Genomic DNA, 18,332 nt, shown 5'->3' on the forward strand with positions numbered 1-18,332 from the left:
GTACCAGGGAGGAGGGCTCTTTGTAGGGTCAAGACGGTTTTGCCCAACGCTGGCCCCTGGGTTGCAAATCATCACTACGGGACACGCCCCTCCCTGCCACCCATCTCCTATCATGAACTGGCCTTTCCTGGACCCTCTCTCTTCTAGGTTCAGGGTATACAAGACAGACAGATGGGTATGGGTGAGGGTTGCGGGCCGCTTCTTGAAGGGGAGGCCTGGTGGAGGCGGGAGACTGTATCAACTGGAGTGGCTTTTGGAACATTTTTGAGAAACACTCGGAAGGCCGGTGTCCAGCTGGGACACTGAGAGGCTGGTGCCTTGACCTGTGTGCTGGTCAGCTTCCTCAGTGTGACCTGTGCTGGGGGTGGGGAGGGGAGTTGGAAGCTGTGGAGGTGCTGAGGAATCATGAGGTCCAGAGGGACAAGTGGCACGCTGTCAGCCCTGGGGGGCGAGCTCCCTGGGAAGGTGAAGCCACACTCTATAGTTTCATTGAATTCCGGCTCAGTTTATTTTGGGACAGGCCCACTCACTTACAATTGGGGTGGAATTTTGTGAAAAAAAGGCAAGGCCCAAAGTGATTCTTAATTTATGGAAGACTCCAGGTACCTGTTTGCTGGCCATTTATGAAATGGGAACTTTCTGAGCTGTGAGTGGGGGGCCCAGTATCTGCTTTTGGAGCTGGTGGCGGGTCTGGCTCAGAGGGACCCCAGGGCCCAGGCCTCTGGACTAGGGTGCCCCAGATCCCCAAAGGCACCCTCTGCCTTCTTCCTTCCTTCCTGTGTCCTCCTCACTTCCCTGTGCACCTCTTCCTCTTCCCACGTCTTCCTCCTCCCCTCTCCCCACCTTTTTTTTTTTTTTTTTTAAGATTTTATTTATTTAATCATGAGAGCCACAGAGAGAAAGAGGCAGAGACACAGGCAGAGGGATAAGCAGGCTCCCTGCAGGGAGCCCAACGTGGGACTTGATCCCGGGTCTCCAGGATCAGGCTCTGCACTGAAGGCAACGCTAAGCTAAACCGCTGAGCCACCTGGGCTGCCCCTCTCCCTACCTTTTATGCAGCAAACGAGAAGTAAGACATGAGCATCCAGCAGCCCGGGCTGGGCCACATGCAGTGCAAGCTGGAGTGTGGTGAGGATGAGTCCAGTTGTGCACAGAGCTCCGGGTCTAGGCATGGGTCGGCGTCTGTCACCGTGCAGTTTGTGACCTCCTGGTCATAAAAATCCATTTGGCTGGCCCACAGACATTATGAAAAAGTGAAATAGAAAAGAAGATATCAGCTATTGTTTTGGGAAACCTGTTTTAGCTGTGATGTGTGTGTGAGACTGCACGCTCTAGAGGAGGGTGGGCGGGCAGGTGGGTGTGTTTGGGAGAGTGCGTGGGTGTGTGGGCAGGGGCTGCACAGCCACAGGCTCTGGCTTCCTCCTGGCCCACAGCAGCCACCACCGCCTGCTGGGGAGTGGCTCAGGCTGGTTGTGCCATGTCTGCTGCCCAACTGAGAGGTCAGGGTGGGGGTGGGGTGGGGGGTGGGGAGGTAGGGTTGGGGGGCGGGGAGTGAAGGGCCAGGGCTCATTCTGGAAGGGAGCAGGGGCCTTTTCATGCTGGGGATCACGGCCAGTCTTTTAACCCCCTTACCAAGTTCTGTGATTCTTTCAACAACTTAGAATTTTTTTTTTGCTAGTACTAAATGCTGGGGCTTTCCAGAAAAAAAAAAAAAAAAAAAGTCACAGGCTGTTAGAACAGTCATGGCGCTGTATCAGCTGTCTGTTGCTCCCCGGTGTGATGTCCTCTACATTGCTCACCGAGCTGACCGCAGATGCTGTGATGGTGACACACCTGTTTGCTAGCTGCTTCTGGGACACTGAGGACATTTACCCCTTGCACCTTGTTCCCAGAGATCCCATATCTCCTTGGATACGTGTACTTTCTCTTTTTGGTGAAATCTTTCTCTGCATTCATGGGTCTCATTAGGCATACCCTTTGTTTTACGAAAGACAAGAAACAAGCAACAGAAGTCATGGGATGACAGGGCACAACTGCCGAACATAGACGTTCTCCTTGGCAGCTGCTTCTGCAAAACAATTTCCTGCCAGTGAATTCTGCATAATAATCACAGAATTCTGCCCAATCTCGGGGTTGCCTTTGGGCTCAGATTTTTGGGCCAACAGAAATGTATTAGCACCCTATGGTAATAGGAGCATACCTCTCTGATATTTCTGTATTAATTTTAGCCTATAATGTTCTTTGCCCCTGTCTTTTAGGGAGGGTGCAATTTAACTGAGGCAAGAGCCTTAATTCGGAATCCGCGAGTCATTTATGACCACAGGATTAGCACGTGCCTTGCATTTGGCGCCTGTACTTTGACAAATACTTTACATATACCACCAATCCTGTGAGGTGGACAATGCTAATCCCATTTTATAGATACGAAACTGAGGCTCAGATTAGTCATTGGCTCGTGGTCCCAGTTAGTGGGTGGCAGAGCTGGGATCTGAACACCTACCATCTGCCTCCAGGAGAGTCTGCATTCTTCTCCTCTGAGCTGTAGGCAGCAGTCTTGAACATCAGGTGATGATAGTTAGCCCTTCACGGAGTGCTGGGGTGGAGGGGGTGGGGATCCTAGAGAAGTAGAAGTCACAAAAGCACGACGTTCTTTTTGACCAAGACACAAGCCTGGACAGAGGGCACTTGCAGGTGTGTAAAGAGGGGATGCAAGCCCTGTGCTCTGTTAGTGAGTTAAATAGTTAAGAGCCAGAGGACAGGCATCTAACCTAGAGTTGTTTTGCTCAACGCATTGGCCGCCCTGTAGTGTGGATGTCTCCAGCCCTTACTGTCCAGGCCTTTTGTGCTCCTTGGCAGGGACCCGGGAACAGTTATCACATGGGATTATGAGATCCGAGCGTTGCAAAATCCCATCGCTGGAGGAGCTGAATGGTCACCCTCTGACCTTTCTGACTGAGGCAGGAATCCTGCCGTCACCCCCTCTTGTCTTGTTGACCAAGAGACCCCGACATTCAGCAGGCCAGAGTTTTCATCCCTCACCCAGTTCTCTGAGGCCATTAAAAATTCATGTTAAAGTAATAGGCACGCATGTAAAAAACAAAAGCCAGAGCCAACGCTATGGACATAGTAATGGTGAAAGTGAAGGTCTTCCCAGGCCTGGTCCCCGGGGCTGTCAGCCGGTGGACCTTGTTTGGTATGTAAATCAGACCAGAATTTTTTGTTTTGTGCATCTCAGAATATGTGTAAATATAATCCTTAAAAAAAGGATTCATTTTATCAATATTTTTGTACCCTTTCATTCAATATATGCCTTTGTCTATTTAGTGGTTGTGAAGCTACTTCTCCCTGTTTTCTGTTTTTTTTTTTTAAGAAGATTTATGATATTCTGTTACATGGTTTCTTTTTTTTTATTTTAAGATTTTATTTATTTATTCATGAGAGACACACAGAGAGAGAGGCGCAGAGACACAGGCAGAGGGAGAAGCAGGCTCCATGCAGGGAGCCCGACGTGGGACTCGATCCTGGGTCTCCAGGGTCATGCCCTGGGCTGAAGGCGGCGGTTCCACTGGGGCTGCCCTGTTACAAGGTTTTTTATTTTTTTATTTATTTTTTTAACCAGAGTCCTATGGATATTTAAATTGTTTCTGATTTTCCCAATTACAGTCAATGGGCCTTGACTGTCTTGTAACTGGATCTTCCGGTGGTAGGATTGCTGGGGTAGAACGGGCCAAATATGACAGTGCCCCAGTGCTTACCCCATTTATTATCCACCAGCAGTGGGTGATGACTTGGTTTCCCCTGCTGTCACCAACCCTGGAGTTTTTATGAAATGCTCTGAGTTTAGACCATCTGAGAGGCCTTGTTTTCGTATCTTACATTATGAGTGGGGTTGAGTATCTTCTCATGTATCGTTGACCGAATGGACTTCTCTCTGGGAACTCCCTCTGTATTTTGCCCATTTCTTCTATTGGGTTAGGGTGGGGCCATCTTCTGTGGACTTAAATATTGTAGAGATGGGTGGTGGTAGCAAAAACTGCAGGCTTATGAACACCATGGGCTTTGCATTTTGGCAGAAATTCTAAGAAAGAGTTTCTTGGCAAGTTGCGAAATCCAGAGAAAGATTCTGTCCATTTGGGGTGAAAAGCTGATTTTTTCTGTTGTAATCACTAGGCAAGAGGTTATGAGACCTCCATTCCCTCATCTTGACAATGTGTTAGCGGTGCTACTCTTCCAGAACCATACAAGATTGGGCCAACCCATGCTTTTGTGCATCTGCTGTGTGCCAGGAATTGTACGGATTAGCTCCAGTGTGAGCACTCCTGCTGGTGGTGGCGGCGGCGGTGGTGGCTTGAAGGAGGAGAAAACACCAGGCCTTTGCTCTCTTTCCAACATGGTAACAGCCCCCTCTGCTGGGACACACTGTCCACGCCTCCGGCCACACCCTCCTTCCTGCAGGACCCCCCTGGAGCTGGCTCTGCCCGTGCCCAGGTCCTGAAGCAGCCAGGGCTCTGTATTACCTGCCTGCTTAATTCAGAAAGAGCTGTGGTGGGGGAAAGCTTGGGCCAGCTGGTTTTTCTGCTTCATCACTTCTTCAGGAAGTACTCGTCTGCCTTACAAGCTTTCTTAGAAGCATCTCAAGCTTTTCTAGTGAATTTTCTTATTTTGGAGGGGTGGCTGTTTCCTGAAGCATTGCTGGCCTGCCAGTAAAGTCCCCGAGTGCCCAAGGGTATTGAGGAACACAGAAGTTTTCTCTTTTGTTTAAGGAGCTTGTCTTAGGGCCACATTCAGGACTGTGGAGCTACTGCATGGGGCAGCTGGTGGGTTTCCTCGGTCCAGAGCTGGCTGGGAGGGAAGCGCCTTGCCCTCAGGTGCGCTGCCCGTGGGGCAGGGCAGAGGGGAAACGTAGGTATACTCGACCTTGAGGCTGGTATTCCTTTCTCTGCCTCATGCTGCAAACACGTCATACTTTTTTTTTTTTTTTTTTTTTGCCATTTACGTGTGATTTATCCCTCCTACCAATTGATAAATCAGTTCACGATGCTCTGAAGAAAGACTTCTTTGCTCTTAATACAAATTGCAGGAGGGAGATACGCTGCTTATAAACCAATTTCATTTTCTTGCAAGTCTTATTAGTCGTTAGGCCATTTGGAGGGATTTCTTAGAAATTGTCTTTTAAAAATTTTTCCCTAGTGCTTTGGCGGAACACCAGCTCTTACCCCATAACCTTCTGGGTGAATGTGATCTCAGCCAGTCCCAGGAGCAGTGTGATGTTTGTGTTCTCAGAGTTGGTCAGATTTGGGTCCCAGACATGGAGACACGTGGAGGATGTGCTGTGAGGAGAGGTGCCGGGGGTGGTGGGTGGAGGCCCCCCACGCGTCCCTCTGAGGCCTGGCTGCCCAATGCAGACAGTGCCTGCCTGGATGTTAGGGTACCAGGGGCAGTCACGTAGCTCTCCTCCCATGCGTGGCCTTGGGACAGCCGGGAGAATGCAGAATGAGACACCCGGGGGGCTTCAAGGAGCAGTGGGGAGAACCCCAGGGAGGCAGGGTAGTTACCCACCTGTCCTCGGAGGCAGCTTGCAGATATTTAATGTAGATCAGGATGAAAAGAGGGGTACAGGGGAGAGTTGATCCCTGAGTATTTAGACTTTACTAGTAAAATCTTTGCCCTTTCTCTGAACTCAGGAAGAACGAGCCCATCTCAAGGCTCCTGCTTTACTTTGGTGTGCCACCTGGAGATGGCAGGGGGTGGGCTGGCTTGTTCCGGGGCCAACTGGCAAGTACAGGCCTCTCTCCGGAGCAGGCCGACCAATTTCCAAACCAGACACTAGCTTAGGAGGAAGAAATTTCCAGTAAAATGCACCTAACGGATAATTTTGGCCTGACCGCTGGAGAAGTGAATTTATTTGCACTTACTGTGCTTTCCACTTACCTGCATGTGTAATTTCAAGTCTGGGTGTGCTGCCCTATTCGTCCATCGGACTGTCAAGTCCTACAGGAGGTTTGGAGGCTTGTCGCAATATTGGATACAGACTGAACCTGGATTCGGATGCTGTCCCACCCCTTTCCTGTGTTGGGACCCTGAGCAAAGTTACATAAACTCTAAAGCTTGGTTTTCTTCTCTGCAAGATGGGAAAATTATACCCACTGCATCATTATGACCAACAAGTAGTTTAAACTCTGTTATTGTCACCACCTGGGCAGTGTCCCAACCTCCGTGGGAGGTGCAGATGGGCAGTGGTTTGTGTCACACTGGCTCGCTGCTGTGTTACTTTGCCTACTGTTGCCCGTCAACTCTGGATGTTTAGAAGCTTCCCAGATGTGCTTCTTTAACCCAAGTAGCCGGCGGGCTGGCCCCTGACAGCTGAACGGGCCAGTGGCTGTTGGCCCTTGAGAGCAGCTTGTTGTGCATCCAGGTGTGTTCCTGGAGCTGGAGGCCTCACCCCAGGCTGATAGTTGGGTTGGTTTTTCCAGTCCAGAAACTCCCGGATGTCCCACAGACCCGGATTCCATGGGGTTCCTCGCTAAGCACCTGCCGTGTGCATGTTTGTGTAGACACTGGGTGAGTGGCAGCCTGGTTCCGGGGAATGATGAATCATTCGGAGGATGGAAGTGCCAGAAAAATCTCCTGACATAAAGGAGGCTGTTGTGACCTTTTACCTTTTGCTTTAGACTTTACTTCCCAGGGGACCCTGAGGTGGGGCCCTGAAGAGGGTGTGAGTCCTTGTGGAAACACCACGTTGAGAGCCCACGACGGAGTCTGCTTGGTCTCATGGTTTCATCGCTTCCTCAGGGAGGTAGGGGACGCTGAGGAGCATTTGCCCCCTGCTTTCCAAGGGCAGAGACCTTTTCTAGGCATCATCTTGTGACAGCTGGTAGGTCCCATCAGAGAGGTGTCGATACCTCACTGCCCCGCACATGGCTCGCAGATTTTGGAGGAGGACGGTCACATCCTGGTGGTCTGACCCCATTTCGTGCAGCTTCTGTTTTTCAGACTCTGACCCTTTATGTTTCATGACCTGGTTTGGTTTATTTATTTATTTTTTTTGGCAAGAAAAGCCTTACGAGCTGGTTATTTAAACTGTGTTTGCAGCGAATTTCATTTGGGGCTTTCTCTTTATGAGTTTTATGTTCTTGGAAGAAAATAGTTCCCATTCTTAATTTCTCCTGGTTTTTACATTTTAGCACCCTGCTCCCCCAACCCCCCCCTTTTCCAGAGTTGCCAAGCTGCATCTGGGGTGGTGGGTGCACCTTGTGGTCTGCACATCTGGAATTTTTTTGTGATGGGACAAAAAGCCCCAAACAAATGCCTTTCTCCAACCCTCAGTTTCTTGCTTGGGATGGAGGCTTGATTTCCGGATGTTGCTGTGGCCAGGTCACAGAATCATGAACTTTGAGCACCACTGCGTTCTTGAATTTCCTCCACAACCCTGTTGCCCGATGGTGGTTTAGACTCTTTGTTGAGACCACCGTTGACGGCGAGCTCACTCGTCTCATGAGTCAGCTCTCCTTAGAAGCTTGGTCTCCTAGACTGTGCTTTCCTCTCCCCCGGCTCTGGAAGGTCCTCTCTCTAATTCTGACTCCAATTACAATCTGTGATCGTCTAGACAGCACCGGATACCCTGTTCACATGTGCTGAACATTATTTAACATTTGGACCTAAATGATTGCCATCTGTTTTGCTAAAGCCACACGGCTAACTTTCTTCAACTGGGCGTCACGCATTTATACCAGTTTTGTGCACCGAGATGGGGAGAGACAGCACCATGTAGACGAGAACAGGGGAGTCTTGGGCTTCAACCTGGGTTCCTGCGCTCCCCGTGCTCCTGGTTGTGCTACTCTGAACATCATGCAAACCTGGTGCCCTGGGTTCCTCATTAGAAATGGGGCAGTAATGTTGGTTTTGAGTATGATGCAGGGTTGCTTAGATTTTTACCATGTGAGCTCACTCACATGAAGGTTTTCTGTGCCTTGTGAAGTGCTGTACAGATGTAGTGTGGAGGTTTGTGTGGCCCTTTACCTGGGATTCACTTGGTGATATGTTAAGGGTTTGGAGCATAAACACGGGCGCTGGGTCTGATGACTTCGGAGCATTCTTTTCTCTCCAGAGTGGTTGGTGGACACCCACTGTAGTGTTTCAAGCCCACTGGCGTCTTTTCCGTAACCGTCGTGTTGTCCTCCTCACCTCCAGTGATTATCCTGGGATTCCTGGCCATGGTGTCAGGATGAGGCCTGCTTACCCAGGTGGCACCTGTGGCTTCCCCGAGAGCCTCATGGGAATAAGGATCGGCCTTGGGGACAGAAAGTTAGCCTTGTACAGGAGTAGGTTGGTTTCCTCAGAGAGCCTGGAATTGTGTTTCATTTTGGGTGTCCTTTCGAAGAGGAGTCACAGAGGTTAGCCTCTGCTCAACCTCAAGTATAGTTAGGTGGTTTTTCCTAGCTCTGTCTCATTTCCTTATTTCTCTTTATGTGATGAGCAACTCACTGCTCTTGAAACATTAGTGGACTGTGCACACGCGTGGGGCCACGACAGTCCTGAGGACCTGTCTGTGGCCTGGAGAGGTGGAGCCCCCCTCTACAACATATGCTTAGTCCTCCCACCACCCACTGCTCCATCCTGGCTCCCCACACTGATCCTCAGAGGGCCCTAAGCTTCTCTTAGCCCTGGCCCCTGACTCTACAGCATACATTTGTCCTAACGCAGGATGGAGCCAGCTTTGATGCTGTGTCCTCTGTTTCCATTGTACCAGTGGAAAAATGTTCCAGACCAATAAAGCATTTTCACTTTTGGAAGACCATCACCATGTGGATTTAATTCAAGTAAATCATCCCAGAGGTACCTAGCTTCATAGACAAAATAAAATAAAATAAAATTCGGATCCTGGCAAATGTTGAAGAATGTAGTCAAATACAGCTTGAGGAGTAAAGAAACGTGGTGGTGTATGACTGCAGACATTTCCTGGGCCCCTGGGATGGGCCCGGCGCCTCGTAGAGGGGCTGGAGCCCAGAGATGAGCCAGCCTCCTCCCTTTCCTTCAGCGGAACAGACCAACTTGGCTGATGGGGTCTGTCCAGCCACCTGACAAAATGGCAGCCCATATTCATCCACTGCCTTGGATGGGAAGTCATGTCATTCACTGAGCTGGAGGGCTGAGGAGGAGGTTCAGCTCTCAAAAAGTGAGTTGTTTTGGGTGTGTTTATGGATGAGGTACCCGGGACAACCAGGTGAGGACCTGGAAGAGGCCGTGTGAGATGCAGTTTAAGGTGGGATTGTAGAACTCCTGCCGGACACTCAGTTCTTATTTATTTATTTATTTATTTATTTATTTATTTATTTATTTATTGACTATATTTGTTGGAGAGAAGGGGGGGTGGGAGAAGCAGACTCTTTGCTGAGCAGGGAGCCTGACATGGGACTCGATCCCAGGACCCTGGGATCATGACCTGAGCCCAAGGCAGATGCTTAACTGACTGAGCCACCCGGGTGTGCTGGACACTCTGTTCTTAAAAAGAAGAGGTAGAAAGAGAAATAGAGGTGAGACTTAAGATGGGGCTTCTGAGGGTTATATTCACGGAGGCAGTTTTGCAGTCATTTTGACCTTGGTTAAGGTGGGGGCCATGATCTGTCAGTGTTCTCAGAGAAGGGGAGAAGAGAAGCACATGTTTAGAAGTTGCCTACCAAATTACCATTTCATTTCCCAGGAGCAAACCCACAAAATTAAGGTGGAGAGGCTATTATTTCCTAGGGAATGTGCTTTTGATAACGTTCTAGTTGAGAGGACTGGAAAGGGAATTAAAATCGCTTTTATCCACTTGCCTATCAGTTGAGTAGAACAAGCAATTTCTGGATTGACAGTTCAGGGCCTTAACCTAAAATAACTTGAATCTTCGTATTTGATGGTTGATGCAATTCGAGTCGAACGTACTGTTTATTATGAATGTTGTAAGCAGAATCCTAGGTGGGAACACGCTTTTGGATTTTTACGTTCCTCAGTGTTTTATCTATTTGTCTCTGAGTACTGTAGTAGTTTCTGACTCAGAGAAGAATACCTGGAGAGATGGCATTTCCAGGAGATGCAATAGCCTAAGAAAATTGGCCTCAAAAAAGTCTTCTGGAAAACTAGAAAATAACACATTAAAAAAAGCCCACATTATTAAGTCAATATTATTATAATATAAATGTAACAATGATTATATATAAGTAATATATAATGTAAATAATATATAATATAAAATCATTTATGATATAATTATATAAACATATCATATAATCAGTCATATATTAATCAAAATAATTAAAATATGTTATATAATATGATATAATATATCATAATTATATAATTATGTAATAATAATATATATATATAATTAGTTGTAATATAATGATATATTTTATATATGTGTGTGTGTTGACAAGTTTCTTCACCTCAGAATTGGTCTGAAAATCCACAGCACAGTTTTGAGAACCCTAATTCAGCCAGAGGGTATTTGTGAGGTTTGGTTAACTCTCCTTAAAAAGTTCTGAAATAGGTTGGTGGCATCCTGTTTCATGATCCATGAAGCCCTGTCAGGGGCAGCGACCACATCTTGGCAATGGTGGAGACTAAAATCAACAGATTCAAAAGTAATTTGGTATGCGGAGAGTGAAGAGGAAAGCCCTTACCTCAGGGCTGTTTTTATTTATTTATTTATTTATTTATTTATTTATTTATTTATTTATTTTTATTTTTAATTTATTTTTTATTGGTGTTCAATTTACTAACATACAGAATAACCCCCAGTGCCCGTCACCCATTCACTCCCACCCCCGTGGATTCGTCTGCATTTGGTTTGTGCTTTGCAGGCTGTACTTCCGGTTGCTCTGGAGGTAGTTACGGCCTTTCTTCCTCACATCTTCCCCTCCCTGCCGGGGGTCCCGGGTCTCAGTGAACAGCAGGAGACAGCAGGGCACGAATGAGATTCAGGGGTGCGCACCTCGGGCTGGTTTGCGTGGCTTCGTATCTGTAGGAAAATCCCATTAGCTTCTTCCTTGAGTCCTTTACCTCACAGGGACCTGAGGAAGTGAAACTGGGAACTGGGGCTCAGCTGCTGTGGCCTGGCATTCTTTCAGTATTTGGCCAACACTTGTTAGAAGAAATCTGGGGAGGGCAGAGATGAAGAAGAGCCGGGCCTGCCCTCAACTTACCTGCACCCCTCAGCCAGGCCTGGGGTGGACTGGGTGCCCCCCGCACCCTGGAAGCCCATCCTGTACCTCCGGGCCCAAGCTAACAGTACTCGTCTTCCTGGAATGAGCTCTGGTGCCTACCTCATTCTTCCTCACCCCCTTTAAAATCGTGGTAAAAGACATGTAACATAAATGATTATGATCTTGATCATTTTTAAGTGTACAGTTCCGCACACTTCGTGTAAGAATGTTCGCACTGTTGTGCCACCATCATCACCATCCAGCTCCAGCTTTTGTTTCATCTTGCCACAGGAAGCTCTGTGCCCGTGACACCAACCCCCCTTCTGTCCTCCCCACAGCCCCTGGTAATCTCTGTTCTGCTTCCTATTTCTACAGATTTAGGTCATCGGGGTGCTTCATGGGAGTAGAATTGCCACATGTGGTGTTTGTCCCTTTGTGATGGGCTTATTTCACTTAGCATGACGTCCTCCGGGGTTATCCATGTTGTTTATAGAACGTACATCAGAATCTTTTTCCTTTTTCCCACTGGCTCATAGCCCATTGTAAGTCTGTACCACATTTTGTTTATCTCTTCCTCCCATGGATGGACACTTGGGTGGTTTCTACCTTTTGGCCATGGCGAGAACGCTTCTGTGAATGTGGGTGTGTGAATATCTCCTTGAGACCCTGCTTTGGGTTTTCTTGGATATATATTTGGAAGTGGAATGGCTGGGTCATATGGTAATTCTATTTTTAATTTTCTGAAGAACTGTGTTCTGTGCTGTTCCATACATAGCGCCGTGCCATTTTGCATTCCTACCAACAGTGCACATAGGTTCCAATTTCTTCCCAGCCTTGCCAACCCTTGTTTCTTGCTCCTCTGGAGAGAGTAGCCATCCAGGTAGTCTCCTTGGTAAAAGATGCTCGCTCGGTGGTCAGCCAAAGCAGCCCCTGTCGATGTTGAAGTTCCCCGGGAGCGGATTGCTAGGTGGGGCCGTGACCCTGTCATTTGTTCAGAATTATGGAACAGATGTCCTGCTTCCAAGGGGGAGGTGTTTTCAGATTTGCAAATAAGCTGTTCAATAGAGGGGGTAGCTAAAGATACGAAAGCAGCTTCCGAGTATTTGTGGTGGGAGAATTATACCGGGCCAATCCCGTGGCATGCACACAGGGAAGATCCTAGGACCAGGAATCGGGAAGTCAGGGTCCGCCTCCGACTCTGCAAAGGTGGGGGCGCTGCCTACCACTTCCCCTTTGTGGGCTCATTTCTTTTAGACGAAGTTGTTGGAAGAACAACCCGGGGTCCTGCCACCTTCAAAACTTCTGATTCTGCACAGTAACTTTGAATTTGTTCACTGACGGCAGGGGAGGGCAAGGGAGCAGAGCAACATTTAGCTTGAATTATTAAAGATGCCCTCTCAGGCTTTCTCTTGGGGCGGTCGGAGCTGGAATTGGATCTTGCAGGTCATCCAGGCCGACGTCCTCGTCTTACAGATGAGGAGCTGGGATGCAGACATGTGCTAACACCATCCAGCTCTGAGCTTTCTCTTTATTGTGGCTACAACATGTTGGCTGGTGGGTCCTCTGGGGCCACGTGACCAGTGGCAGGGGTGCAGGCCTGGGTTCAAGCCTCACTGCAGGAGGCGGTCACCTGTCACTCAGGACCAGTGTGGCCCACAGGTGAGGGCGATGAAGTCGAGAGGGGCCCCGGGGGTTGGGGGGAGGGGGACTGTGGAACAGAAAAGGAGGTGGCTTCTGAACCCAGGCCTGTGATCTTGGGCATTTGCTTCATTGCACCTTTGCTTGTCCTTAGTTCACTCGTCTCAAAGGCCTCGTCCCTGCAGCGTTGTGGTCAGAGTCACTCGAGCATGAGGTCATGTGGAAAAGATCTTAGAAAAATGTTCCTACTGCTTGCATTGAGCTGCAGGGTTAGAGGGTTATGTGTCTCGGTAAGCACCATCTGTTAAAATCTCCATCGAACATTGATGTGATTTTTTTTGGTAAAATGATTCCATATGAGAAGTATCAGGATTCCTGGTGCCTGGCTGGCTCAGAGGTAGAGCATGCCACACTTAATCTTCGGCTCATGAGTTCCAGCCCCACAATGAGCATAAAACTTACTAAAAAGAACCCCAAAAACAAAAACAAAAAAGGAAGGAAGTATTAGGCTTCGAAGGAATCCTTTTTTGCATTGTTCTGTCTCCTCTCTCCTTTTGCATGTTAGCTTGCCCGGCTACATAGAAATTGCACGGTTTTCTTTTTTTACGTACATTAGTGGTGGGAGCTGGACCTGGCGTCCACCACATCCAAAGGCAGCTGGCCTGTGTGCATCTCTGCACATGTTCACAGAGGGTCCCCTTGTCACTCGTCTGAGGAAGACGAGCAGTATCAGTCCACAGGGCATCATAACGAGCCACTTAGGGCTTTTTTTTTTTTTTAAAGATTTTATTTATTTATTCATGATAGACACACACACACACACACACAGAAAGAGAGAGAGAGAGAGAGGCAGAGACAGAAGCAGGCTCCATACAGGGAGCCTGATGTGGGACTCGATCTCGGGACTCCAGGACCTCATGCCTGGACTGAAGGCAGGCACCAAACCACTGAGCCACCCAGGGATCCCCCACTTAGGGCTTTCATGTGTCCTTTTCTTTGTAGTGTTTGGTCATTGCTTTTAGGGCTCTGGCCTATTCTCAGCCTTAAATCAGCAGTTCGTATTTGCCTACTGTGTGCAGGGCTTTTGACCAACCACCCGCAAGCCTCAGTTTCCTTATTTGTAAAGCAGGGGGTGCTAATATCACTTCTGCTTATGTCACAGGGGTTGTGGTGAGGCTTACGAAAGGTAGTCTTTGGCTTTTTAACTTGCAAAGACAAGGCTTGAGCCTTGGCCTCAAGGAGAGTCTGGCTTGGCCAGGTGACGGGAAAGCCACACGGCAAAATAGACACGTCCGAGTGAGATAGTTCACAGAACCAACTGTGGAAACAGGTCAGGGACAAGTGTGCGTACGCAAGGCGGTGGTCGCTGGGATCTTGTAAGGGACCCGAGGTGGGTGTGGGGTTGGCATGGTTCCTCGAAGCCCCATGTCGGGTAGGTGGTCAGTTTGAAGAATTGGGGTGTGATGGTTGGGGGAGAGGGTGAGGTCTTGGGATCCAGCGATTGGAAGTCCCAGCGTGCAGACCTTTCATGCTCGGATGGTGGAGCCGTGTGGCCTCAGGAGGCCACCGCAGTTAGGGGCACAGAGAGGAGAGGGGAGCAGCTTTGAGTGGGGCCCCTGCGTGAGGGCAGCTGAGCTGGGGAAGAAGCGAGCAGGTGGCCCGAGCGAGGGCAGGAGGCCTGGCGAGGCCCGGCGAGGGGGAGCGAGTGGCGGAGGAGGGCTGCAGGCTGGCCCTGGTGGGCTGGGGGCCGGGCTGCGGGCTCCGAGTCACATGGGGCCGTGCACCGGCCCGGTGGAACGGGAGGGCGGGCTCCACGCAGGTGGATGATCGGGCAGGTGGGGACCGGCACCAAGGCGGTGGCGGTGGCCCGAGCTGCGGAAGGAGGGCCAGAGCGTGGCGCCAGCTCCCCACCGGTCCCCTGGACCCCGGCGTCCGGCCAGCTGTGCGTGGCCTCCGTGCCCTGCTCACTGCCTCCTTCTGGCCGCGTCCTTTGTCATCTGCACCATCCACGTCTCCCACCTCCGTCCCTCTCCAGCCTGCCCGTGCGCTTTCCTCATGATGCTTTTTTGAAGTCCTGGGTCCGATCATCATTTTGTCGCGCCCGAGTCTGCAGCGGCTTCTTGCGGCCACTTAGAAAGTCCGGACCTCCCAGTGTGGCTTCCAGGCTCCGTCCTCCCCTGCCTGTTCGGTTCCCTGTGGCGGGCACAGCCCCTCCTGTGGGCCTCTCGTCCCCCTGGTCCCTGCTGGTGTCGTCCCTCCTCCTGGTCCTGCTGCAGCCCCTCCCCGGCTCCCCCTCCGCCTCCCTCGGCTGTGGCCCTTCCTGTCTACTTAAAACACACGTAGCAACGCTGACATAGAGATGCTCATTCCTTGTGTTTTACTTTTGTCTCCTTTGTGAGCCTATGGGTCCCTTCGGGGCATCAGGACTTTGTCTTTTTTATCTCTGTGTCCCCACACCAGGCCCTTGTAGAGTAGACGCCCGGATGTCTGCTGACTGGCCTTCAGCCGATTAGCTGACAACCCCGAGCGGGGCCTGTGTGTCGCCTGCCGCCACCGTGGGGCAGAACCACGTAGGCAGACAGAGACCAGGATGGAAATTGTTCAAAATAAGTCATTTATTTTCCTTTTCAAGTTAAAAAATGGTCATTTTTTTCAATTAATATTATTGAACCACCTACTCTATTTGGCATGGGGGGGGCGTGGCTAGATAGTAAGAGATATAAAATACAGTCTCTTTTCTCAAGAGTCTTAAGATTTTGTTGTAAAACTGCCTGTAATGGCAGAGCAGGGCCCGGATGGCAAAAGCTGCTGAGTGCCGTGGACCCAGCGGGCAGAGCCGGGTGCTCACTGAGATGGGGCTTCCTGGGGTTTGTGGGCTTGCTGGCTGGGGTGGGGGTGGACGGGCAGGGGTGGGTGCCTTGGAGCCCATTCCAGTGGAACAAAACGATTTCAATAGGGTGTGCAAGTCGAGCTAGTGTAACCATGATGAGTGCATTTGGACCAGCCCCAGATAGATGGCCTTCTCTGAATTAATCGTTCCTGGGTCTGTCTCTGTTTCCTAGACTCAAACCATGAATTACGTCGGGCAGTTGGCCGGCCAGGTCTTTGTCACCGTGAAGGAACTCTACAAGGGGTTGAACCCCGCCACCCTGTCTGGATGTATCGATATCATTGTTGTTCGCCAGCCCAACGGGAGCCTCCAATGCTCTCCTTTTCACGTACGCTTTGGGAAGATGGGGGTCCTGCGTTCCCGAGAGAAAGTGGTAAGAACAAAGGACCCGGTGACCTGGGGGCAGGTTCTCTTTTTAGAGAAAATCATCCTGTTTCTGTCTTCAAAGATTTTATTTATTTATTTGAGATAAAGAGAAAGAGAACAAGCAAGTAAGTGAGCATGAGCAGGGGGAAGGGCAGAGGGAGAGAGGGAGGGAGAAGCAGGCTCTCCCTGCTGAGCAGGGAGCCTGACGTGGGGCCTGATCCCACGACCCTGGGATCAGGACCTGAGCCAAAGGCAGATGCGTAGCTGGCTGAGCCACCCAGGTGTCCCCTGTGTCTCTGTCTTTAGATAGAGCTTTAGGTCTCTGGAGTTGTGGCTTCGCCCTGGAAAGGGCCGCTCACTGAATTGACAGGTTCTAACTCGAATAGTGTTAACTTATTCCAAAACAAATGGTGGGTAAAAGTCAACTACTTATTAAGCTCATGGGGTTGTGTGAGTCAGAGATTCAGACCAAGTGCAGCAGGGATAGTAATTCCTTGCCTCAGCTGGAAGATCGTCTCTACAGATGTGCTGACTCACATGGCTGGGGGCTCCTGGCTGGGCTCTCAGCTGGGGCTGTTGGCCAGGACGCCCCCAGGTGGCCTCTCCATGTGGCCTGGGTGGCCACACAACATGGCAGCTGGATACAGGCGATCATCTAAAGAGGAAAGGAGCCAGGGGGACCCTGCGTTCTTCTGACCTGGCCTCGGAAGTTCCATAGAGCCACTCTGGTAGTGCTCTGCTTGCTGGGGCAATCACAAGCCTTCCCAGGCTCAAGGTCGGGGGGGGGTGAGGGCAAATAGACTCCATTTCCAATGAGTTGATTGATTCCCATGGATTGATTGGAATTATGAGATCATAATCACGTGTGTGATTAAAAGATGCTTATGTCGAGACACGGCATCTCCCGCGAGGTTTCCTGCTTTAGCCAAATGTGTTTTTCCTTCAGGTTGACATAGAAATCAACGGAGAATCAGTGGATCTGCACATGAAATTGGGAGATAATGGAGAAGCATTTTTTGTTCAAGAGACTGATAATGATCAGGTAAGGAAGGCTGGGCGGTCAGGGTTACTTCCTAGTTTTGAATTTTGAGCAATGCTTATCTAGAGGACCCAGCGGAAGTTTGTGTGGAGAAGTAATGCTGGTGCGGGGCGGTGTAGACCATCGCAGCAGAGAAGAGTGGCTGTTTACCTGTACCAGGGATTGTTGAGCCAGCCCCGGTGGGTGTGTGCTGTGTCCACACAAGACTCAGCAGTCCTGGCCTGCTTCCGCGTGCTCACTGTTTCCAAGGGGACAGTAACCGAATCACATCCGAGCTGTTGTCCAAAGCATACAGGATATACTGGTGTGCTGAATCTCAGGGCTGAATATTCTAATTTTTATTTAGTGAGTGGCCAAGTCACTTTAATTTTTTATTGTCAAAAAATATATTTTTTAAGATTTCATTTATTGATTCATGAGACACACAGAGAGGCAGAGACACAGGCAGAGGGAGAAGCAGGTTCCTTGCGGGAAGCCTGATGCAGGACTGGATTCCCAGGACCCCGAGATCACAGTCTGAGCCAAAGGCAGATGCTCAACCAGTGAACCACCTGGTGCCCCTGTTTAAAAAATTTTTAACAGCTCTATTAAGATATAGTTTATGTACCTTACAATTTATCTGTGTCAAGTATACAATTCGGTGGTTTTCAGTATTGTCCTAAGATATGTCACCATAGTCAATTTTAGGACGTTTTCATCACCCCAGAAAGAAACCTTGTGCCTTTAACTATCACTTACCTATCCCCCATCCCCCACCCTGTCACCTTCCTGAGTCCTAAGCAACTACTCTTCTACTTTCTCTTTCTCTAGATGTCCCTACACTGAACTTTCATGCAAATACAATCCTACGTCTGTTGTCTCTTAATGCCTGGCTTCTTTCACTTCACACAGCATGTTCAGGGCTCATCCATACCATAGCCTGGGTCAGTACCTCATTCCCTCGTAGGGCTGAATAATAGTCCACTCTCTCTGTACTCCGCCCATGTTTATCCTTTCATGGGTTCATGACATCTGGTTGTGTCTACCTTTTGGCTATTATGCATAGTGTCGCTGTGAACGTTTATTCATGTATGAGTTTTCGTGTGGACATGTGTTTTAATTTCCCTTGGGTATGCACCTAGGAGCAGAACTGCTGTGTCATATGGTAACTCTGTGCTCAGTGTTTGAGGAACTGGCAGGCTGTTGTCCTGAGCCGCCACACCATTTCACGTTCCCA

General features: G+C 49.5%; 1 protein-coding gene across 10 annotated transcripts in view; it reads left to right on the forward strand.

The window, feature by feature from the left end:
• The window catches only part of LPIN1 (lipin 1), a 131,800-nt gene that overhangs the window by 62,006 nt on the left and 51,462 nt on the right, over positions 1-18,332 (forward strand). For 9 of the 10 annotated variants that reach the window (XM_035700478.2, XM_025454638.3, XM_025454635.3 and 6 more), the window contains 2 exons: positions 15,884-16,084; positions 17,024-17,119. In XM_035700478.2, coding sequence (XP_035556371.1) covers positions 15,884-16,084; positions 17,024-17,119 — 297 coding nt within the window. Of the gene's footprint in view, positions 1-3,437; positions 3,587-15,883; positions 16,085-17,023; positions 17,120-18,332 lie in introns of those variants that run through there. The other variant, XM_049095317.1, reaches the window with a different exon arrangement.

This window comes from Canis lupus, chromosome 17, assembly GCF_003254725.2.
Source record: "Canis lupus dingo isolate Sandy chromosome 17, ASM325472v2, whole genome shotgun sequence".
Classification (NCBI taxonomy): Eukaryota; Metazoa; Chordata; class Mammalia; order Carnivora; family Canidae; genus Canis; species Canis lupus.